This window comes from Monocercomonoides exilis (genome assembly GCF_001643675.1).
Source record: "Monocercomonoides exilis strain PA203 chromosome Unknown scaffold26-1319188, whole genome shotgun sequence".
NCBI classification, from domain to species: Eukaryota; Preaxostyla; order Oxymonadida; family Polymastigidae; genus Monocercomonoides; species Monocercomonoides exilis.
In genome coordinates, this window is record NW_027150571.1 from 889,900 (window position 1) to 914,105 (window position 24,206).

A 24,206-nucleotide genomic window follows, 5' to 3' on the forward strand; every position below is an offset into this window, starting at 1 on the left:
GCAAAATTCAAAAAGGAAATCTGAAAAGAAGTCGATTTTTGCTTTCTTGTTGAAACGAATAGTTTCACAGGCAATTATGCGTTGAAGATTTGAAGTAGAAGAATAAACACTTCCACAGCAAAAACATCTTCTTCTTTTCGTTTCCTTCATTGAACTGTTAAGTAAACCAACATTGTGATTCATTCGTATTAATCACTTTCTTTAAAAAAGAAAATATGACACTCACTTCCTTCTCTTCTGTTTTGAGAGATCGTCACTTATGGGCAAGTCACCCAACTGATCTGAAATGAAAATTACGATATAATTTAACGGTGATGTGAAGATGTTATGAAAAATGGAGTGAGTAACATGGCGCAAATTACAAACGCGCCTGAAGAGATAGGAAAATAAGTGGAAACTACAATATCATTCGCAATGGGGGGTGGGATTAATACGCGGCGGGAAGAAGAGAAGGAAGTGAGTGTCATATTTTCTTTTTTAATCAAAGTACATGTACTTTGATTCAAAAGAAAACATTCTCTCACTTCCTTCTCTTCTGTTTTGAGAGAAATACTTAATTGGGAAGACGTGATGCATCAAAAGGATTAAGTAGATTTAGAGATCTCCGTTTTACAGCATTTTTTGTAGTAACTCTTGCTTTGCTTGTGATCTGGTTCTTATAATAAACTGAACGGATTTTTCTTGGATGACTTCTCGTTCGATCTTTCTTTCGCTCTGGTTCTTCTCTTTAGGTTCTTCGATGCTGTTGTCTTCTGGTTCCTCGATTCGACTTGGCTTTAGACAATCCGTTTTTGAATTTAAGACAGCTTTTCCCTGATTGCTGCAAAATCTGTTGTTTTTCCATTTTATCTTCAACATTCGTGCACGTTTTTTCATGTGTGAAGATCCTGAATCTTCGCTTCTATCCACTTCCTCCTGTTCGTTCTCAGCTGTGGTTGAATCCTCGTTGTCATTTCCACTTGCATAACTTTCTTCTGATCTTCTCAAGTTCACAAACTGCGGATCAGCTGAGTCACTTTGCATTTCTCTTTGAACATTGCTTTCGGTTGATTGAACTGCAATAGCTCTTGCACAAGAGGAAGAAACATCTGATTGAAAATAGTAGTTCGTTATTGTATCGCTTAGCGGAGACAGCCTTGCGAACTTTGCAACTTGCGCTATGGGCATCCCAGACATCGTTAAGGCAGATATTGAAGCGTGCTTTAGTGAATATGGTCCGAAACATTCAGGAATACCTGCCTTATGAATGATTTCAGATGCAAGTTTTCTCAGGGCTCTTGAAGATAGGGGCTTTTTTGTTGTTTCGTTCAAAAACAAGTGGTCAGAATTTGTTTGTATCTTTTCCACTCTTAACCACAATTCCTTCACAGCTGATGCAGGGCAAATAAATGGCGTTTCTTGGAGGAATGGGATGATGATATCCGTTCTTTCCGTTCCGGTCTTCAATGAGGTATCAAGGGCGATTGAGTCCTCTTTTATTGTGGAATGTGAAAGGCTTATTCTTTCGAGTTCAGTGAAGCGGCATGCAGAAAAGAGGATACATAGGCAAATTGTTTTCTTCATGAGGGTTTCATTATCCAGATGTTTGTTTTCACCTAAGGTTGCTATGTGGTCCAAAAGAACTCTTGGATTCCATATCGGAGGCTTGTTTTTCTTCTTTCTTCTTTCAAGTCTTTTGAAAGATCGGAAAAGAATCTTCATTAGTGGATAATCTGCTAACTGCTTTTCGAATAAAAGTTGAGACGCAAGAGAGATTGCTGAACGTGTTTTGCACAGTGAAGACCATTTTTGTCCCTTGTCGTGAAGTCTAAGAAAGATATCCGCACATTTTATAACCCAGTCAAACCAATCACTTGGAGGTGGACCATAGTTGCACACAGCCCACTCTTCTCCGAAACGAGCGAAACTTAGTAAATATCCGTTCCATGTTGATGGCGAAAAGCTGGATTCGCACAGATTAACCATATCAATGGGATATCCTTTCGTCTGAAGGATGGCTTTGAACCAAACTTCTCCGTTTGATGCTAAGGATTTATCAAGATTGCATGCAGTTTCCCTGGTGGAAGACAAGCATCCATCTTCTTCATCAGTGGTCCTGGTATTAGAAGATTGCTCAGGTTCTTCGATGTCCATTCGACATGATTCGTTTCTCTCAACAGCGGTTCCCATATTTGGCCCTTCCAATCGGGAAGAAGGAGAAGAACTCGAGCTTGTTCGAGAATCGTTTTCCTGATTGTCGGGAGAATGAGTGGAATGGGTGGGTGAGCGAGAACGGTTTCTCCATACCAAGGATGTTGAAGGCCATCTTCGTTTATATGGCTTCTGGGACCGCACCATCGACAAGCTTTTTTGTTCCACGCAGTGGCAAACGCATCCAGTGTTATTTTCACTTGCATCTTCTTCACAAGTTCTTGAAAGGCTTCCTGTCTTATTTGATAGTCTCCTCCCCTTTCTAATCTTGAAAGGGAGTCGGCTCTCCCGTTTTTCTTTCCCGGAATGTACTGAGCCTTCATTTGAACTTTCATCGCTTTCATATGGCTCCATGTCTTTGTGAGAAGCCTTCGAAGGTTTGTCCCTGCATGCCATCTGTTTATGTTGAAGACCGATGTTGAGTTGTCCGATCTTAAAAGCAGTTTGCTGATGTGGTTGGATGACAGTGTGGGAGTGAAATGGATTAACGATTGAAGGATTGCCCACATTTCTCGATAATTGGAGCTTTGGTTTTGTTGCCAACGTGGGAGTGGACGATGGAAGTCGTATTCTTTGTTTCTTTTTCTTAAATAGGCTCCAATTGCTTTTCTTGATGCGTCCGTTGTGAGGATTGCTTCTGGAAGAAACAGAGGACAAAGCTGCCTGGGAATATTGGCCTTCAATTTCGATATCCATTTTGTTAGACTTGGGAGGATTGAATGGTTGATCTTCATCCTCCCATTCCATCCTGTTCTCGAGACCATGTTGTTCAGAGTTCGATACAGAGTTGAAAGAAAAAGAGAAGCTTCCTGAAATACGAACCTTGTGGCGTTCAGTTTTCCAATGAAGGCTGCCAGATCTCTCACTCTCACTTCTTGTGTTTTGAGGGACATCTTCCTCCATTTGAAACATTCCCTTGTCAAATGATTCATTCTTTTCCTTTCTAACGCAACATGAAAATGGCCTGTGTCCCAATCGAATCCTAAATAGGTGAAGCTTTGTGATGGCATCAGGTGACTCTTTTCTTTGTTCACAAGCAAACCAAGGCTTTTGAGGAGAGAGACGACTCTCACAGTTATCCATTTGAGTTTTCTTTGATCTTGGTGAAGAAGTATAATATCGTCCAGATAAGCGATTGCTTTTACGTTCCATTTCTGACGAATGAATGTTATCACTTTTCTCATGATTTTTGTGAAGATTCTTGGAGAATCTTTGTATTCAAATGGCATTCCGTTGAAACAGTAGTAATTCTTGTCGAATTCGAAAGACAGAAAAGGCTTGAAATTGTCGTCCACCTTTATCAAGTAATAGGCTTGGCTTAGATCGATGGTTGTCGCATAATCTCCTTTTGCAATAATTCGTTCCACTGTCCTGTAATCCTCCAATTTGAAATGAAAAGACTTTGTTGCATCGTTCAGCTTTCTGCAATCGATTATTTGCCTCCATCCACCTTGTTTTTTCCTTATGACAAACACTGGGTTTAAGTGTTTCACTTCTCTTTTTGGTATCTTTTGAATAATGTTCGTCTCGAGCTGCTCCTGTATAAGCTTTTCCATCGCAATCGTTGCTTCCAGTGACTGTTGTGGACAATGAGCTACATTCTTTGCATTGATTAGTCTCTCTCTGGCTTTTTTGCTTTTCCAAATTGGAATAACACCTCTCTTTATCAGCCTTTCCCCACCTATCCTTCTCCATGCATCTCCAAAAAATGCCGTTCTTCCTCCAACTGTTGAATGCAACTGGCTTAATTTGTTCTCGCTCCCCTGGATCGCTGCTGTGAAGGGCTTCTGTTGTAAGTGCTTGCTGATCTTCTCCCTGCATACGACCGGGGGCCCGAACGAAAAAATTGTGAATGTTGATCTCTCTGACTGGTTCTGTCTTTTCCATAATATCTTTTTCCAAAGGCTTTTGAATTAAAAGATATTTGTGCCCATCTTTTGGAAGTTGACTCCATTGTTTTCCTGGATTCTTCTAGCAGATCCCATTGTCTTTTGGTTAAAAGTGTAGATGCTGAATCTTCCTTAATTTTCGCTGCTTCGGAAAATCCGAATCTTGCTTGAATGCGAGCGTTTCTGGCCTCCTTCAGGGCTTGGGCGAGAAGTAAACATGCTTGAGCTATTGGTTCATGAGCTGCATCATCCTTTTGAGTCTTTGAGTGAGCAAATAATAGTAATTTCATTACTGGGTATAAAAATGTTTCGCATCTTTCCCCAGCTTGGTCTAATGCGTCCTTGAAAGGACTTGCGGTTCTCACAAAAGGAGGAGGCGCGCAAGATAGAAAGGGTGATAAATCCTCAGTCTTTAAGGTGGAAATTAATTCGTTAATCATTAGATCCGGCAAAGGCAGATCATATAAGGATAATTCCGGTGGTCTTCAGAATATTTCCAAAAATGAATCTTCCAAATGTGTATCTTCTTCTTGGTTTTCTTCGTCCGAAGTTGAAGAAGATGAAGGTTGCAAGGTTGAGAAAGAAGAAGGTTGGGAGGCGGAAAAGGGTCCGGAAAACATCGGAATCCCGCTTGTTGGGCCACCAGGAAGCGCCGCTGCGCTCGGTTCGGCCGCAAGTCCAGCTCCCAAAGGATTATTCGGAATCATCTTTTTTTCCTTGATCAGTGATCGTGACTTGCTCATAAGTGACGATCTCTCAAAACAGAAGAGAAGGAAGTGAGAGAATGTTTTCTTTTGAATCAAAGTACATGTGCTTTGATTCCCCTTTCAGGCGATGTTGATGAATGTTGGCTCATCAAAATCTGAAATTTATAAATCAGCTCCTGTGGCTTCACTCTTTCTTTTTTAAGAAATCATCATCATTTCCATTTGCTCTTTCCCTCTTCAGAAGCTTCCTCAAAAAATAGCTTCCAATCTGATTCAGCCACATTACCTGCTTTTCCTTCACCTCATTTCCCCTTTCTCAACATTATCTCTTCCCTCCCTTTGTATTTCTTCGTTCTTCATTTTTCTCTTTCTTTCTATCTTTTCCCAAAAATGCCATCTCCAAAAAGAAATCTGCCAGAAACAGAGTAAAAATAACTTCCATCATCCTGTCATATAATAACACGAAGACAAAAACATATGTAATATTGTCATTCAAAACGCAATGTTTAACAACAAAATTATCAAATTTCATGAAAACTTTCAAGAAAAACAAACATTAAACAGAAATCCGTTGACAATTGCATTCTTTCCTTCAGTGCCTTTGTCCTTTTCAAAACAATCCATTTTTGGTCTGTTCAGCCTTTGTAATCTTTCCTTTTCCTCTCAAATTGTATCATTTTCTGCCCTGTTTGCAAAAGAAATCAAATTAATGAACAAAACATTCAATGAAATACCTCATATGAATTAATTCCACACTGTCCATCTCTTCGGACGGGAATGTCCAATTTCAGCCATCCAACGCTTCAGCAAATAACAATCTCGAAAAAACAATTCCAAATACCTCTGATGACCACAAACACCGGAAAACAAAATATGAAAAGTTTCTTCAAAATTCTTTCATTGAACACACCTCATCTGTTCCTCAGATAAATGAATTCCAAAAAAGAATAATGCTTCTCCAACTCTCACTTCACTTGAAAAATGAACAACACGCTCAGAGACTGAGAAGCAAATGTTATAAAAGGAAAATAGAGTATTACAGCTTCTCTCTCTGTAATAATGAAAATATCAGAATATCAACATTTTCAGTCAATCATTTTGTATTATTCAAATGATCAAACAAAAACGAAATTATTCTCATTCAAAATTCATCACAGTTTTAAAAAAAAACATCTCACTTAACACTTGAACAAAAAATGATTTCTTTCTTTCTTTTTTTTATTCAAAAAATGTTGTGCCCATTCTTATTTAGAAGAAATCCGGAAAAAAAGAAAAGTGCCTTCTTTGTGTGGATAAGTCCCCATGCTGTCTGGAATATGTGGTTTTGTGTGCATAATTTGTGTGGAATGCCTGTGCAATGGTGCCACAAATGATGAAGAAGAGCTGGTAGAGGAATCGATAAATGACAGAAAAACAGATTATTTGGGAAATTCTTTGTTTGATGGCCTTCCAAATGATAAGAATGGAGAAAAAAACATGATAGAAATGTTTGTTGAAGTGAATGATGGTGGAATTGAAGAAAATGAAAAACAAGAAAAATCAAAGAAAAATTATCAAAAAATGGAGAATGAAAGAAACAACCAAATTTGGAAAGAGAATTCAGTGAAGATTGTGAATAATAAGCATTTTTTTGGAAAACGAGAAATGGTGAAAATTGAAAGAATATTTGAAGAAAGTGAGATTGAAGGATGCTTTGTTCTGATTAATTCATCGATTAAGCTCAAATCATTGGGGCTGATTCAACGTGATGAGAGAAATGATTTTGAAGTTGGGGACGGAAGTATTCTTGAATTGGATGATTGTGGTATTTTTGTGGTGAGTGGAATGTCTCCATTTTGCTTGACAGGAGGTTGTGGGCTGTTCACCAACATTTCGCTTGGTTCATCTTCAACTGGGTTTTTGGAGACATTTTCTCCACTTTTCTCTTCAAAATCACAAAAAGGAGAATATTCAGAAAAATGCTTTGTTTCTGTTTGTTCTTCTCATTTCTCTTCTTTTTGTGTTTCACCAGCCCCATTCCTTTCTTCATCCTTCGTTCATCTTTTATCCCTCTCTCACCTGACATTTTTCAATATTTCAACAGCAAATGAGGCATGTTCACCTGCAACAACAACGTCATCCCAAACCACATGTTTGATGAACAGCTGCTCATTTTCATCAGTTTGCGATGCATATGATGGCGGAATTGTTCCTTCGCTCAATAATCCATTGGCTTCCTTAATAGCCTCAAACACCTCATTCGTTGGGTGTTGCAGGACAAGGAATGTTGTATGCGAAGGAACTGCAGATGGAAAGTTGACTCCAGGGAGACAAAACACAACGGATAATGGAGCATATTCATTTATTTGGTGTGAGTGGAACGGATCGAAGGCTACTGAAATGAGCGAAGATTATTCAAATCAAGCCTCGAATGGAGGAGCAATATTTATGCACACGCTGACATCTGGTTCACTTTCTGTTTCTCATTGTGCATTCAACGATTGTTCATCGTATTGGTGCGGCGGAGGAATAATGAGCAGTTTAATAAAAACAACAATAATTGAAAGCAGCACTTTCAATTGCTGTGTCTCCACAAAACGATATGGAGGAGGAGTGTATCTATATGGAATTTCTTTATGTACTCGAGTGAGTGGATGCCAGTTCGATAATTGCAAAGCGATTGGATACGGAGGAGGGTTGAAATTAGAAAGTTTTAATGTTTCAGGATCAGGGTGCATCGGAATTGAAAACGAAGGAGGAGAGAGTGCATGTGTGTTTGACTGCTGTTTCACTTCATGTCTCCTTTCAAGCACCGGCGGTGGAGGGATATTTTGTCAATATGTTCCTGATGCATTTAAAATGAAGAACATAAAATTCATTGCATGCGCAGCATCTGCACATGGAGGTGGATTGGAGTTGTACCCATACAGACAAGCTTCACAAAATAAAACAGTTTATTGTTATTTCCTTTTTTTCCATAAATGTCAATGTTCGGCCATTCCACCATATGGGCATGATATGGCATATCTTGATTATTTTAATGAAATTTTGAATTCAGATAACCCATTCTATGAATCATACACAACAAATACAGATGAAAAGAGAGTTTGCTATGCATTCAATTTAGCAGATGCAGGTGTCTGGTCATATCAGCACGTGGAAAAGAAGGATTGGCTGAAGGACAAGACGATTTATGTTTCGGTGAATGGAAATGATGCATCTCCGCTTTGTGGGGCAAATACCACATATCCTTGTCTGACAGTAAAGAAGGGATTTGAGATGTGCGAGGTGCAGATTAGCTTGACAATCACGCTGCTGGAAGGGGATCACACAAGCGAGACAGTAACAATTGATATTGGGATAAAGAAAATTTCATTCATTGGGAGAGGCAAAGAGAAGAGTTCGATTGAAATGAAATCTCTTTCATCAACTGGATCGCTGTTCAGTGTTTCAACAGGTCACCTTGGTTTATTGCACATGAAAGTTGACTGTAACTCAAATACAAATCCTTCACCAAATGTTGTTGTTGTGTATGACAGGAGTGGGTCACTCTCATTGGAGGATGTTGTGATCACCACGAGTAAAACAGGAGACTATGAGATATCATCATCAGTGTTTGTGGTTCCACTTTCACAGCTGTCAATGATTGATGTGGAGATCATTAATATGAATGTGTCAGAACCATTGTTCTCTGAACCTGTTTTATCATCATTTTCATTCTCCTCATCAGCATTGTTTTTGACAGCTTCAACGTCTGGAGAGAGCATGTTGACGAATGTGTCTGTGAGGAATGTGAGGCTGACAGAAGGAGATGGAGTGGTTGTGGCAAAGAGTGTGGCAGAAGGGGAGACATTTGTTGTTCAGAATGTGACAATCGAGGATTGTGTGTGTGTGAATGGCAGTGGTGGTGGGATCAAGGTTGAGATGGAAACAGATACGAGCAAGCTTCAGATAGAAAGAACAACAACAATCAAGAGATGCAGAAGTGGGAAATATGGAGGAGGGATAATGCTGTATCTGGCCGACAACTCGATTGACTTCTCGATTGTGTCAGTTGACTTTTCAGGGTGTTCTGCCTCATTGGGTGGGAATTATGTGTTTGTGAATGGGAGCAATTCAGCGAGCTGGGGAATAAGCTCCTCAACGCTGAATGTCCAACATGACAGTTCAAAATACAATGAGCTGGTGGGATGTGATCGGAGTGACACAACAATGGGGCTATTTCCACTGAATGTGTATTTGGATTCATATCCAGATGCAGTTCATGTGGGGAAGGGGAAGGATGGGCTGGGTGGATACGACTCGTGGTTCTGTGGGTTTGACTATTATGCGTGTGCCACCATCACCCATGCAGCGCAGGTGAGATATCCCGACACAAACAAGAAGATCGAATTGGATTCAGGATTTGAGCTTGCTGAGGCAGTTGGAATGACAGATGGCTATGAATGGGAGATTTCATGTGCGAGAAAAGGGATGGGAGTTGGGGTGAAAGCACCAGAGAATTTTGAGTCATCTTGTCTGATTGAGGTGTTGAGCAAATGTTCAATAAGAAACATCAAATTCTGTATTCCATCTGTTCTATCTGGTGCATCATCATCATCTCTGATCTCATCCAATTCCACACTCCTCACACTCACTGACTGTTCTGTTGTTTGTTCATCTGAGAATCTCATTGGATATTGTTTTGTGAATGTGATTGGGGGAAAAGTGAAAGTGGAGGGATTGGTGATCACAGAGACCTTGAGATTTGGAGAATATTCGCTGATTGAGTTTTGTGAAGGGGTGGAATCAGTTGTGTTTTGTGGGTGTGAGGTGAATAACATTGAGAAGAGAAGTGGAGATGGAGGATGGGTGAGTGGTGTGGTTGGGGCAGAGGGGGATGAGTGGAAGAATGGGATAATTGTGATTGAATCGTGTGTTGTGAAGGGGTGCAGATGTGCTGGTGGAAGAGGAGGAGGGATGAGTGTTGTTGTGAAGGGGGAAGGGAGTGTTGTTGTGAATGGGAGTTGTGTGATTGATGGGTGCGAGGCGAAGGGTTCAGGGGAGAGTTCAGGTGGGAGAAGAGAAGGGAGAGGGGGAGGGATGATGATTGTGATGGAGAGCAGGGATGGTTCAATGAAAATGGGATCGGGAAGAGAGGGTTTGTTTGTGTTTGGGGAGAATAACAAAGCTCAATATGGGAAGGATGTGTTTGTTGAATGTGGTGGAGGAGTGTTGTTGGAATCGAAAGTGAATGGGAGTTCATTTTCATTTTTTGATTTTGGTGTGATTCCAACAGATGTGTTGAAGTTGTGTGGGAGTGAGGATGGGAGAGAAGGGGAAGTGATTCCGCTGTTTGTGTATTTGTGTTCAATTGGGACAAAGCTGGGAGTTGATGGGAGAGGAGAGAGGGCGCTGGATCAGAGCCATTGTGGGTTTGAGGGGTTTGGGTGTTTGACGATTGACTATTGTGTTGGGAAGAGAGCGAGCAGCAATGTGAATGAAATTGAAGTTATCTCAGAATCATGGATAAAGAATGAGATGAAAGTGGTTTCATTTGAGGTTCATGTTTCAGGTAAAGAAGAGGGGATGAAGGTGGTTGTGAGGGATGAAGGATCGATAACCCAGAATAACCTTATTGAGTGCACAAAATCATTTGAGATGGGTTATTTGTCACTTGTGTTGAATGAAGAGATGAATGGGAAGAGAAGTGGATTTATCCACTCCTCATCATCATCAACCATCACAATCACGAGCTGTTCAGTCTCATTTGGAAATGAAGAAGTGATTGGATACAATGTGATATGTGTTGAGGGAGGAAGGTTGGTTGTTCATGGATTTGTGATGGAATGGGGAGTAAGAATGAGTGGGAAATCACCAATTGTTGTTTCGAATGGAGTTGAATTGGAGATGAATAGCAGCAGAATGAGTGGAGTGGAAGTTGTTGGTGGGAGTGGAGGAGGAGGAGGAGGATGTTTGAATGTGGAGATGGGAGTGAATGGGATTGTGAATATTGAAGGATGCAATTTGTCATCAGTGTGTTCAGGGGGGAATGGGACGAAAGGGGGAGGGATGAAGATATCAGTGGGGAAGGGAGGGAGGTTGGAAATGAAAGGAGTGAAATATTCAGGGTGTGAAGTGCCAAGAGAGGATGTTGAGGATGGAGGGAGAGGAATGGGAGGAGGGATGTTTGTGAAGCTGGCAGATGAGATGGGAACATTTGTGATGGAAGGGATGGAATTTGAGGGATGTGATGGGTGGAAAGGGAAGAATGTGTTTGTGTCAGGATGGGATCTGAGAGAGATTGTGAGTGAGGAGCACCTGAAATGGGAGATAAAGGAAGAGGAGTTGGGATCGTTTGATGAACTGTGTGGATGGGAGAGGAAGACGACAGGAGAGGAGGGATATGTGATTCCATTGGTTGTGTATTTGTGGAGGAACTGGAGTGGGGATGGGTATGTTTCGAGGGAGAAAGGAGGAGACTTCAGTGGGTGTGGGTATTCGGAAGCACCATGCTTATCGATTGACCACTTGATATCACTTCGACATCCAACACTTGGAGGAGGGGAGACACATATTGCGATTGTGGGATCAGGGTTGCTGAGCCATTCAATTCCATTTTCATTTTCATCTTCATCTTCTTCATCATCATCTTCAGTTTTAGAGTCACCAAAAGTGGTGATTAAAGGGTCAAAGATAGGGACAGGAGTGACGATCAGTGATGAAGATGAGGATGAATTGGATGATGGTTCAATGATATCCTCGAATGTGAGTCTGTCATTTGTGAATGTGTCATTCACCAAGCCAGCCATCGCAACCCATCATTCAGTGTTGATTGAATCCTCCGGAGCAAACACATTATTGTCAGTTTCAGATTGTTCATTTGGGCCAGGGAGGGGGGTGGCAGAAAGTTTTGGATATTGTGTGATGAGAGTGAATGGGGGGAGTGTATTGATTGAGAGGTGTTCGTTGAGTTTGATTTCAGAGTTGAAAGGGTTGATTGCGTTCAGGCCAAGTGCAGGTGAGGTGACACTTCAGAATGTGAACATCTCATTTACTGATGTGACAGAAAGAAGTCTGATTTCGATGATTGAGGAGGATAACCAGATGAATGGAGAAAAGAAGGTATTTTCAAATGGGAACAGACCAGTTCTGAGGGTTGTTGGGTGTGCATTTGCGAACATCACGAATGAAGGGATTGGAGCGAGTGTTGTTGATGTGGGATCATTTGAGGATGGAGTGGAGTGTGTGATGGATGAGTGTTCGATGTCGAGTTGCAAGAGTGGTTTGAGTGCTGAAGGAGGGGGGATGAGAGTGGTGCTGAAGAGTGGGGAGTCAGTGTTGAAAGTGAATGGGAGCTCATTTTCGATGTGCAAGTGCTCGAGTGAGACAGGGTGTGGAGGAGGGCTGTTCGTTGATGGGTCTGACCCACATGCGAATTATGGAAATGAGAGTCAGATTCCGCCTCTGAATTTCAAGATTGTGAACATCCTGTTTGTGATGAATGAGGCACATGTGGGGAAAGACATATTTGTCAGATGCCACTCGATTGAGCACCAGATCAACGAAACACTGTTTGCGCTGAACTACAGCCAGGAGTCACTGAACTCGAACAACTCAATCTGTGGGAGGGATGGTTGGAGCGAGGGAGATGTTGATCTGATTCCGCTGATCACATTCTATTATTCGGCACAGGTGTTTGTGAGTGGGAGAGGGAGTGATGGGAGGGGGTGTGGGGCACAGAGCAGTGCATGTGCAAGCATCAACTGTGGGGTTGAGCACGTCCAGGAAGGGGTGATGAATGGGATTCTGATTGATGGAGAAGGGTTTGTGAGGAAGGAGTGTGTGATTGGAGATCTGGTTGTGAATTCATTGAAAAAGACACAGGGGATTGTTCGGTTGAACTGCAAGATTGAGAAATCAGGTGAGAAGGATTGTGTGATGGAGTTTGTGAATGAATGTTCAGTGGAGAGGTGCTCATTCCAATTTGAAGATGGATTTAAATCAACTCACATTAATCTTATGAAAGTGAAGAATGGTTCAATGGAGATACAGAAATGTGAATTCTTCTCTTCATTATCAACAACAATTGAGGATATGAAGTTGAACAGCTCAGTTGTGAGTGTGGAGAGTGGAGAGCTGAAGATATCAGAAACAACATTCAGGGATATTCATTCAACAAAATCAATTCTTTCATTTTGTGAAGAATCGGATGCGATAATTGTTGAAACAAGAATATCGAATATCAAATGTGAGGGAGATGTTGTGAGCATTGGAGGTAAAGCGAAGGTGGCGATGAAAGAGATGGAAGTTGAGAATGTGACTCTGCTGTTGGAGGGGTGTGTGATTGGGATGGAAGATCCTGAACAAGAGGTGAGTTTGCTGAACAGCTCATTTGGAAGATGTGTGAATTCAGTGAATAAGGGAAGGATGATGCAGATCAGGAATTCCAAGAATGTGAGGATTGAGATATGTGTGTTTGATGGAGAAAAAGAAATCGAGGTTGCCAATGAAGAAAACAATAGAAAAGAAGGGTTATGCAAATGGAATGGGTCATTGGTTGATGTTGAGAAGAGCAATGTGGAGATGAGGGAAACAACAGTTAGAAATAGCAAGGGAGGTGGGCTGTGGGTGAGTGGAGGGAGTGTGAAGATTGAAAATGGAAAGTTTGAGAACAACAACCCATCGATTGAGGGATATCCATCAGCCAGAAGGAATGTGATCTGCACAGGGAACGGGGAGTTGAATATTGTGAGTGTGAAAGGGGGAGATGGAATCGAGAAAAACACTTCATTGTGGATATTGGATGAGGGGTGCGAATTGGGAGGGATAGCTTCAGAAAGAGGATCATCATTTTTCATCCCCATTTTGGAAGAGGTGAAGAATATTTCTCAGCCAAATGGGGATGTGGAGTTGATGATTCATGGAAAGCTGCTTCTGCCATGTGATTTGTCAGTGAAGATGAGCATGAAAAATGGGGATGAAGAGGAGATTGTGAGAAAGGGGATTGAAGAAGAAGGGTTTGTGTCAGAGAATGAGATTCACTCAGTTATTTCATGTTCAGAACTGGAGAAAGTGAGAGAAGAGACAGAAGTGAGTGTGTTGATTGTGTTTGGGAAAGGAGATTCACCATCATCAACAGAGCGATTTATTGTGAAGAACGGGAGTGAAAGTGTTGGAAAAGGAGATGAAAGGATTGTTGAAGGAGGGAAAGAAGGGAAATCATCATGGGCTGTTTTTTGCCTGATATTTGTTGTTTTGTTTTTGATCGTTCTGATTGTGTCTGTTGTTCTGGCTGTTCGGTGGAGAAGGGCAAAGAATGAAAACAAAGACTTGAGAGAGATTGTGAATGACACAGTGAAGAAGGATCCGAAGGCGTTTGAGATGGTGACGATGGAGATGTCGCCTGAGGAGCAGTGGAGGAGAGCTGAAAGAGAGGCAGAGAAGAAGAATGAAGAAAGGATGAAGAAGAGGGTGTATGAGAAAAGCTTGGGACATTCCGAATCATCAGAACATCTTCTGTCTGAGAGCGGCTCCACTGAATACATCTTGGGAAGAGATTCAGACAAGATTCCTCAATGGATGCTGGAGAAGGTGGATGAGAAGGAGGAAGAAGAAGAGACAAGAAAGCGAACACCATCACCATCAATTTCAACAACTTCAACGACAGATTCAGATTCAACATTTGTTCGATCGGAGAGTCTGTGCCCAACCACTTCATCGATGTCGAATCTGGTGGATGCAATGGCCTGTTCATCCCCTCATGAGAAGCTGATTGTTGACTTGAGGGATTCATTGTTCATGCTTCTTCATGGAAGGAATAAGACAAAGGAGATGCCTATTGGCACTCTCCTAGAAAGAGAGATGACAGCTGCCCAAATTCTATTTTGGGTTGCGAATGGGGCACTTCACTCATTTGACGAGATGGAAAATGGATTATCTTCTCTTTCCACTCTGAGCCCTCACATTGTATTGTTCTCAGAACATATGGTGATCTGCATTGTGATGCACTCTGACTTCTCATCTGATGATGATTCAGATTCATCGTCTATCTCGTCATCAACTGTTGTGACATCTGCCAGTGACAATGATGATGATGATAGTGACTCTCTTCCTTCTTCTGCCTTTGAGGATGATGAATACAACAGAAAGGAGTGTTTGAGGTGGATGGCGCCAGAGCTGCAGGTGAACAAGAAGATGGGGGCAACAAAAGAATCAGTTGCGTTTTCGATAGGGATGATGCTGTGGGAGTGTCTGACGCTGGAGATCCCGTTTGGGGAGTATGAAGGGGAGGTGGCAGGGCAGAAGATTGTGAATGGGGAGAGGCCGGATTTGTGTGTTGTGAAAAGCTTCACGATGAAAGGGATAATTGGGAAATGTGTTGAAGAAAGGGCAGAAGAGCGGATGGGGCTGGGGGATGTGAAGAAGGGGCTGACACAGTGTCTGCCGGCAGGGTCGCTGATCTTCACGATGACAGATGCGATGGACTATGTTGGAGAGTCATGTGCTGTGGAGGGGAGCGAGTGTTTGGTGTCGAACACAGGAGCAGAATGAAATTCGGGGGAAAGAGGAGGATGAGGATGTTGATTGAGATGAATTGGATGAAATGGGCGGATGAGTCTTGGAACAAGGGACTAATGTGGGTGTGCATGGGGATTGGGATGGGGAAGAGGGAGCGAGTGCAAAGTGGAGTGTGACGTTGCTGTCGCAGTGTGTTGAACTTTGCAAGAGAGAGCCGAACAGAAAGTGAGGTGTATGGGAGTGATGGGCAGGAAAAAGTTCGGTATCTGGACATGTGCTTTATTCAGCAAGTGAAGAAAATTCGATAATCATTTCATTGATTGATTGTGTGTGTATATTTTCCTTGTTTTTATGTTTCATGCTTTTATTTTTTGAGAATTTTGTTTTTTGCATTTTTATGTTTTGTTTGAGAAAAATACTCAGAATTGAATGGAGATCAATCTCTTTTGTGAAATGAAAAACACTGAATGGAGCCAATGTTTGTCTTGAGATTGGAAGGCTTAATCAAATTGAATCTGTTTGAATGCCTTCTTTTCTTTTCTTTTCTTCTCTTCTCTTCTCAGGAAGCAGAGCTGATGAGCACAAACACTGGAATGGCCAGATAATGCCACAGCAATAAAAACAATTCAGTAATCATGTCTATTGATAATTGAATGTGATGAACTTTGTTTTCAAAAGTGATAAATATGAATAGCTATATAAATTTAAAGAATGTGATTATTTTCTTTTTTTTGAAGAAGAAGAAGAAGGTTTGTTGATTTGATGCTATGAAGTGTGTGAGATCAAAAGATAAATAGGGGATTACAGATTGGGAATGAAATTGAATTTCAGTGCGAAGTGATTGAGGGGAGTCACTGAAATATCAAATGTTTCAGACAGTATTGTTCATGCACGAAAACAACAAATTCACCAAAGATTCCTATTATTTTCAATTGTGATGACATTTTTGTGTTAATAAGAGCCAGGGTGTGTTCAATCCTTTCAAGAAAAACGAATGATTGAGAATTGATTGAATGAGAGAAAAAAATTGTTATTTTGAAACATTTTCCAATTTTTGACATTGTTGACTCTAGTGGTATTTCGATGTGAAAAAATGATAAATGAAACTTTTGATAAATTCAAAACGAGATCTGACAAGTCCATTTTCTTCTCTTCTCTTTTTCCATCATTGAGTTCAAAAACATTAATTTTATAGGATCTGCATTTATCGTCTTTCTGAATAATTCAAAAATGGGTTTTCTTTTATTTGTCCCCAAAAGCAATTTTTCTTCAGCAATAACACTTTCTTTTATTTTCTGTGAATATTTCAGATTGTTCTTATTGCTTGGCATTTTATTCATCCCAGTTCATCAAGAAGCTCATTGCCTGAAATTTCTTTTCTGATAAAAGTTAAAAAAATGAGAATGAAAAAGAAAGAGGGTATTTGGAATGAGAGTTGAAGCCTCAAAAGCACAGGCTCGGAGGTATTACAAAGAGCACTGCCTATAACGAATGTTTTTTGGATGAATGGGCGATTCTTTTTGATTTCATAATGTTTTTGATAAAACAATTTTTGATGCATTTGTATGATTATTTTTTTGCACCATTCCACAGAATACATAAAGTTGTATTTAAATCTGCATTTATCATTTTTGTTTTATTCTCAAAATCGAATCCTTGCTCCTTTATCTGTGAATATTTTCATCGAGAGTTTCGAGTGTTGACATTTCAGAAAGATGTCATCTGATTGACTTATGTGTGGAGCAAAATAACATCAAATAAATAACAAATACTCTTTTTTAATCACAAAAGAAAAAAATAAGAGTTGTTTTGTGATAGAAAGTCTATAACGATCGTTATGAATAACCAAAAAACATTTAAAAAAACATGGTTCAATCCCATCCAATAGTTGTTCATTCTCAAATAATTTATGTTTTATTGACGAACATTGATGCATACGATTGTTTGCATATTTGTCTTTTTGATTTTTTAAAAATAAATGAAAACGCATTTTGTTCATTTTTTTCAAAATCTTAATCACATTAACTTTTTCAAATAACATTAGCGTGTTTGGTGTGCAAGTGAAATAAACTATTTGTATCATGAAAGTGTTCAAGCAATCATCATATTGCAGGATTGTGCTGGGAAGTTGTCATAAATGTTTATCATTTTAGTGTTATTTTTGTTTCCATAATATGAATAGATAAAAGGATTGAATCAAGAATGATTGGAAACAGATAATGGATGCGATCAACACATTGATTGAAATAACAAACGAAGATGGAATAATTACTCTTTTCACATAATTGATGTTAAAATAATTGACAGAATGATCAAAGATTGGAATTGGTCTCAAACATATGGGTCATTCTTTCTGAAAAGTCGCATATGCATAATATTTGGGTTTAAAAAAATTGTTCATTATTTGATCATTTTTTTGCTTCAAATGCTAAAAACATTGTTACATATACAAATAGAATTCACAAACATATTTGATGAGAGAAAAAGTGAATATTGGAGAAATCTGACTGATTAATTACAAAAAATGATCAAACAAGGAACATTTAAATAAAACACAAAAATTTAACATTTGTGACTTTTCAAAATGAATGACCCATATTCAATTTTGATGATGAGGAACGTTTAAGATTGGGAAGAGTTGTTTGGAGGATGAGTGAATAGACTTGAAGAATATTTATTATGAAGAAGAAATGCGAAGATGATGATAGATGAAATTGAGAATAAGGAATATGAAAAAGAAAAAAAAGACACTGACTGAACTTTGAGAATGATGTTTTCACATTTCACTCTTGTTTTTCCAATTTGAAGAGAAATAAATGAATAAACCTCAAAAGGAAAAAATAATGACATTTATGGTTTTGTGTTGAATTAGTCAATAGGATATGTGGATTTTTAAACACAATTATATGTTTTTATTTTAATATTTTTTTGATTGGTCAAGTGGAAAAGTTGAAAAAAAAAATTGTTATTTCTTCATACAAGGTTTGTTTCGTCATTTGTGATATTTATTTTGAAAAGTTGCAATAGTTGAATTTTCAGGTTCATTGAAATATATAATTTTATAGAATTTTTTTCGATTGAACTATTGACAATCGCATTCAAACAAAATGAAACAATATCAAATTTTTAATAAGAAATGATAAGTATTCCAGTCAATTTCGACAGATCAATTGAAAGAATTCTTTGAAAAATTACATATTTCACTGAATTAGATAATTTAACATTTGCGACTTTTCAAAAAGAACAACCCTTATTCACACATCAACTGATGATAGAAGTTTGAAAAAAATCCATTTTCCAAGGCTTTGGAAAGAAAAAAGACAATAATAATCAAAGACATGAAGAATATGATCGTTTTATAGAAAGGCTTTCAAAATTGAGAGTGTCTGATATTCACAACAGTGTTTGAAAACTCTTTCTTCTGAATCATTATTCCATGATAAAATGGTTTGGCTGCATTATTATTGTTATTCATTTCAAACCTATTCATGTTTGTTTGGTTTTTTTGCAGAAAGAACACCTTTATTTTTACTTGAAATAAATTGAAGAAACAAAAATTTGATGATTCATATTACTATTTTCTTAAACAATTGGTAAAGTGAAGCAATATTTTTGAGTTGCAAAAACCAAATGAAAAGAAATTTGCTAAATATTCACAAAATATTCAGATATATTCAATGATAAATCACCAAAATAATCTTTGTTGAATAAAGAAAATGTTTCATAGAAGCTTGTGATGATATCCTCATATCCTTCTTCTTCCATCATTTTAAATATCTTCATTTTTGTTGACTTTCTCTTCCCTTCTTCTGCTTCTATATCTGCCTTTCTTTTCAATTTTTTTGTAAATACCAAAAAGAGCTCCAAACAATTAAGGGAAATTTTATCTTCTGATGTTGATCGCAATATTTCTTCAATAAACATATCAACAGCTCCTTCCTTCAACATTGAATGAACGCTTTCAATTGTGTGATCCGGAATTGTCAGAAAAAACGTGAAATATGTCTCGAATATTTCTCTTTCATTCTCTCTTGATGCTCTGCAGAGGGAGACAAAACAATGGATCAACCCAATAACTTCCAAAGTCCACACTTGGAAATTGTATAACAACTCTTCGAATATGAACGTCCATCTCCAAAGAATCTTCACTTCTTTCGTTTCTTTCAATTTACCCTCCATTTGATTCCAATCCACACATTTCCCCAGCATTTTGAATTCTTTTGAAGCTTCTCTTATAAAATGAAGATCATTTAAAATAATTCCTTCTAAACTTTTATCAGGTAATCTGAAAATCAAAAATTGCCATGCTGATTGATAAGCAAGTTGCGTCAGATTGTTGTGTTCTTGATGATACTGTACAATCTCTTTAATCTCAGTCAGATACAACTCTTTTGAAACTTTCTTATAAAAAAGTTGAAAGAAATTCTAAAACTTCAATAATAAGTTTGTGGTTCTCAAACATCATATTTACTAATGCCACTTAAAGCCAGAATAGCCATTTCCACTTCCTTTTGAGTCTCCTCGTTTTCATCTTTCCTCAAGGCAACTTTCATTAGACAAGAAACACAAATCGATATCAATTCTGAAAAACAACAGTTTCAAAGCAAAAGATAGCATTCATAAAGATTAATTAAAAGATTATCATTCTTTTCTTCTTTCTTCTTTTTTTCTTCAGCAATCTTCTTCTCAAATCTTTTCCTCAAAAGAGAATCACCAAAACTGTTATTCCAAATATTATTCAATTTCTGGAAATGTCCAATGTGCTTTAACAGAAAAATAGCATTTTCCATCGAAAGCATCTCTTCTTCAATAATTTTGTCCATGTCGTTGAACAATTTTGTTGTGAAAACGGATATATATTCTTCTTTATTCATTTTCTCCATCATTTCATTCAATACAAGGATTTTGAATTTCTGTTCATTCTCATCGTAACGTTCAATTTTATAAAACAACTCTACAATAAAAGTGCATAAGCACCTTTATTGTCAAGAAAATCTTCAATCAATTCCTTCTCTTATAATTGAGAACCACGATCTATGGGTAGTCGCCACGATCGGATCAATGATGCAATCACCATTTTTCCCGCAGACAACTGGACTTACACCGGCAACCGAAGCAGCCTCACTGCCAGGTGGGGTGCAAAGCCAGCTTGGGGTCCAAACGCTCCTTCCACCAATTCCTTCTTCTGCGTCGGTATCTTCTCAACCAAGTCCTCCGGAAACAGCGGCAAGAGCAACCGAAGAAAAGAGCACAGAAGAAGAAACAGACTCAGACTTGCACGAAAGGGCTGCTGACGTTTTTAAAAGCATTTTCGGTCAGGAACCAAATAGATCCATGTTTGATCTTCAACTTCCTACCTGTTCAATAGACAGTATTGAACAAGAATACGCGCTTCAGGATCTAAGCCCAGTATTGCAGCCAGCGCCTCCCCCCTTCCAAAAATCGGCCAATTGGTTTAATGATGCGTTGGATTCCGCGGGTTATTGAATAGAGCTGTGTTTGTATCAGGCTTTCAAGGCTCAGCTTCTGAGCTTGGCTGACTCAGACCCTCATCGGGAAAGTGCACAAAGGGGAGCTGACGCGTTACTGCTTATAGCGAAGGCATTGCAGGAGGCGAGAACAACCAGGCTGCAAGGAAGATTTGGTTTTCGGATGGCGGAGCAAATGAAATCAGAAAATGTGACGGGATTATTAACCGAACGCCAGGAGCAGATTTTAAAGGAGACAAGATTAGCGACAAGCTCCTCAAACCCCGTTAAAGTGACGAGCAGAAAGTCAACAAGTTCCTTATGGTCTAAAGGAGAGAGGAGCTCTGCAACACAGGGGCTTCCAAGAAGAAATTACACTGGCCCAAGAAAGATCTGGGGCTCACATTTTTTTCGGAGAGGACCCCGCTCACAGGCAACACGAGAAGGAAAGAGGCAGAGAGATGGATGGACCACAACGAACTGGAGATACTACAGCCGAAGTCGGGGTCAACAATAGAGAGGGGAGATGGAGCGAGGAAAGGAGTCATGGGCAGGACAAGGATTGGAGGAAGAACGGAGTTTTTCATAGAGGCTTGGGAAAGAATTGGTGGTGCCAAGTTGATAAAACAGGGCGTGCAGGCGATGTGGAAAAGCAAACATATGAGAATGAAGCTAAGGGATATGCCGTTCAGAGATGGAGCCGTTCACTCAAACGAAGATCAAAGAAAGGTGTTCGCAGATCTTCTGCAGGAACAGATAGAGACAGGAATTGTGGAGGAGATAAGGTCAGAGGAGGTGAGGCACAGGAACAACGTGTTTTTGATCAGAAAGAAATCGGGAGCATGGAGGCAGATACTGGATTGCCGGAGATTGAACGCTGCCTTGATAAAGACGCACTTCAAATGCGACAACGAAAAGACAGTAGAGCGTGTGCTGAGAAGAAAAGATTACGCAGTCTCAGTGGATTTACAACAGGCCTACTATCTGCTTCCGGTGTCCAAAGACCTAAGACCATATTTGGCTTTCAGATTTTCTGGAAAAGACTACACATTCAGAGGAATGCCGTTTGGTTTCGTAGACGCCCCAAGAATTTTCACGCACGCGATGAGGAAGGTGACTTCAGAAATCAGGAAACGATGGGATGTTCGGGTAATTGCATATTTGGACGATTTCCTTATATTACACGAGAACAAGGAATACTTAGCACAGGCCGCCAAAGAGATTATCAGGTTTCTGGAGGAATTAGGTCTTTTGGTGAACCAGGAGAAAAGCCAGTTGACACCAAGAAGAAGGTTTTCTTTCCTTGGCTTCGAGTGGGACTCGTCGAAGATGAAGGTTCGGCTTGCAAGAGACAGAAAAGAAGCACTTAGTCGCTTGTGTCGCAGATGGGAAAAGGATTGTGCAAAAGCAAGAATTGTGAAAGTGAAAGATCTGGCTTCGTTTATTGGAAAACTCAATGCTGTTCGGTTTGTTCAGCCAGACGCTTCTCTATGGCTTCACTCCATGCATCGTATGCTCCAGAAAGGAATAAGGGAAAGAGGATGGAAAGGCAAATTGAAGTTGTATGCTTCAATCCTGCAGCAGATTCGGCAATGGATATCGAAGTTGAGAGCACACCCAAGACGCAGGCTTATCCCAGTATTTTCCCCGGATGCAACTCTTACAACAGATGCATCGGAGACGGCTTGGGGAGCTTCGCTCCTCTTGAACAACCAGCTCCTCGATGCGCACAATCCGTTCCCCCACAGAGTGAGAAAGCAATCATCCAATTTCAGGGAACTAATGGCAGTATTTCGTGCTCTGAGCCACTTCGCACCATTCCTACAGGAACATCACGTGTCCTTTCTTCACCTAAGATCGGACAATACATCCGTGGTGTTCAACATAAACAGATGGAATGCAGGGAAGAAGCTTCGACCAGTGCTGAGGAAATTATGGAGACTAAAACAAGATCTAGGCATAGAGTTGAGAGCGTCACATGTTCCAGGTGTACTGAACACAAGAGCAGATGTGTTATCATGACTGGAGAGAGCAGGAGACTACGAGGTGCAGGACGAAGAATGGGAAAAGATAATGACGAAACTAAACATTGCTCCAACGCTGGACGCGTTTGCAGCGCAACACAATCGCAAAGTGGGAAGATGGTGCGGAATAGGAAGTCAGCTTGCAGAAGACGGACTGATGTTTCCCTGGAAGAACGAAGTCGTGTTAGCTCATCCACCGATCCCGCTTGTGATTCCGACGATCCAGAAAGCACGACAGGAGAGAGCACAAGTGATATTACTCCTGCCGAATTGGAAGGGACAGAATTGGGAGAGCTTGTTAAGGTCCATTCCCCATTTGGAATGGACTTGGAAGAATCAGAAGGAGGTTCTGCGGAAGGGTCCATCGATGCAATGGACAGGTGCGAGTCTTCCACCAGGTCGATTGAGGATAATCTGGCTGAATGCACCTTACGCGATGGGGAACAATGGTGGAAGAATGCATTGGAACAAAAATCAATCCCTTTCTCGTTAGCAGAAGAGTGCAGAGCAGGCATATCCAGGAGCACATGGCGAGGGTATCTGTATGGATTTGCTCATTTTGGAAAACAATGGAGAGAGTGTGGACATGGAAGAATACCGGAGTCTATTCAAGAGTGGGCCGCATGTTGTGCAAATGTGTTTCTATCGCTTAGGAACGGTGGCATGAAGTTAACTTGCCTTCAATTGACAAGGGCAGCAGTATCGCTTTACTCCAATATTGTATTCTCTTCCTTCCTTGGAGACATCCCTATTATTCGTACCCTTTTTAGATCGTTCCGAAGGACGGACAAGTCAAGAAAGAAGAAGACAGGAGACATTTGGAATCCTCGAATAGTGCTTAGTTTCTTTTCTGGCCTGTGACCAAATGAAGGGTTAAGCTTTAAACAGCTCACTATGAAAGTGATTGTTCTAACGATGTTGTTTTCAGCTTGTAGATTCACGGAGCTCGAGAGGATCAATATGTTGGAAAGCAGATTTGAGGAGGAAGGCGTGTATTTGGACACAAGGTTGAAGACCTCAAACACACGCACGGAGATTGCTGTTCCGTTCTTACCAGAACTGAGTTTGATTTGTCCCGCATCAGCGATCCAGGAATTGTGGAAAAAAGTCCAAGAGAAAAACAGACACACAGACAAATTGCTTCTTAACACAGAGAACTTTCATCTGTTAGCTGTAGAAGGAATTCGGAAGCTCGCAAAGGAAGCGATTTATGATGCAGGAGTGCCCAAGAGATTCACACCTTACTCGATCAAAGCAGCAAGCCTTTCAGCACTGACGATGGCAGGAATTCCCCCAGAACAAGTGGCAAGGTTTGCAAGATTGTCACCACGAACAAACACGTTGGTCAAACATTATTTTCGATCAAACCTAGCATCATCAATGGCCCGCGTTATTGCCTCTGCAACAAACGATCAAGAAGATAAAGCGAACAGGGAGGATGCAGACAGC

At 40.1% G+C, this 24,206-nt stretch overlaps 2 protein-coding genes across 2 annotated transcripts; both read left to right on the forward strand.

Annotated features, from left to right (window-relative positions):
- Positions 1-6,222: 6,222 nt before the first annotated feature.
- Positions 6,223-15,298, forward strand: MONOS_14595 (uncharacterized protein; the record flags this gene model as incomplete). Its single annotated transcript, XM_067867410.1, has 2 exons — positions 6,223-6,681; positions 6,931-15,298. Exons 1-2 carry the CDS (start codon positions 6,263-6,265, stop codon positions 15,296-15,298), a joined length of 8,787 nt encoding a protein of 2,928 aa, XP_067726338.1. The 5' UTR covers positions 6,223-6,262.
- A 5,028-nt stretch (positions 15,299-20,326) lies between these two features.
- Positions 20,327-23,618, forward strand: MONOS_14594 (putative Reverse transcriptase (RNA-dependent DNA polymerase); the record flags this gene model as incomplete). Its single annotated transcript, XM_067867409.1, has 5 exons — positions 20,327-20,674; positions 20,774-21,019; positions 21,066-21,661; positions 21,744-22,199; positions 22,259-23,618. The coding sequence occupies 5 exons, from the start codon at positions 20,327-20,329 to the stop codon at positions 23,616-23,618; spliced, it is 3,006 nt and encodes a 1,001-aa protein (XP_067726339.1).
- Positions 23,619-24,206: the final 588 nt, after the last annotated feature.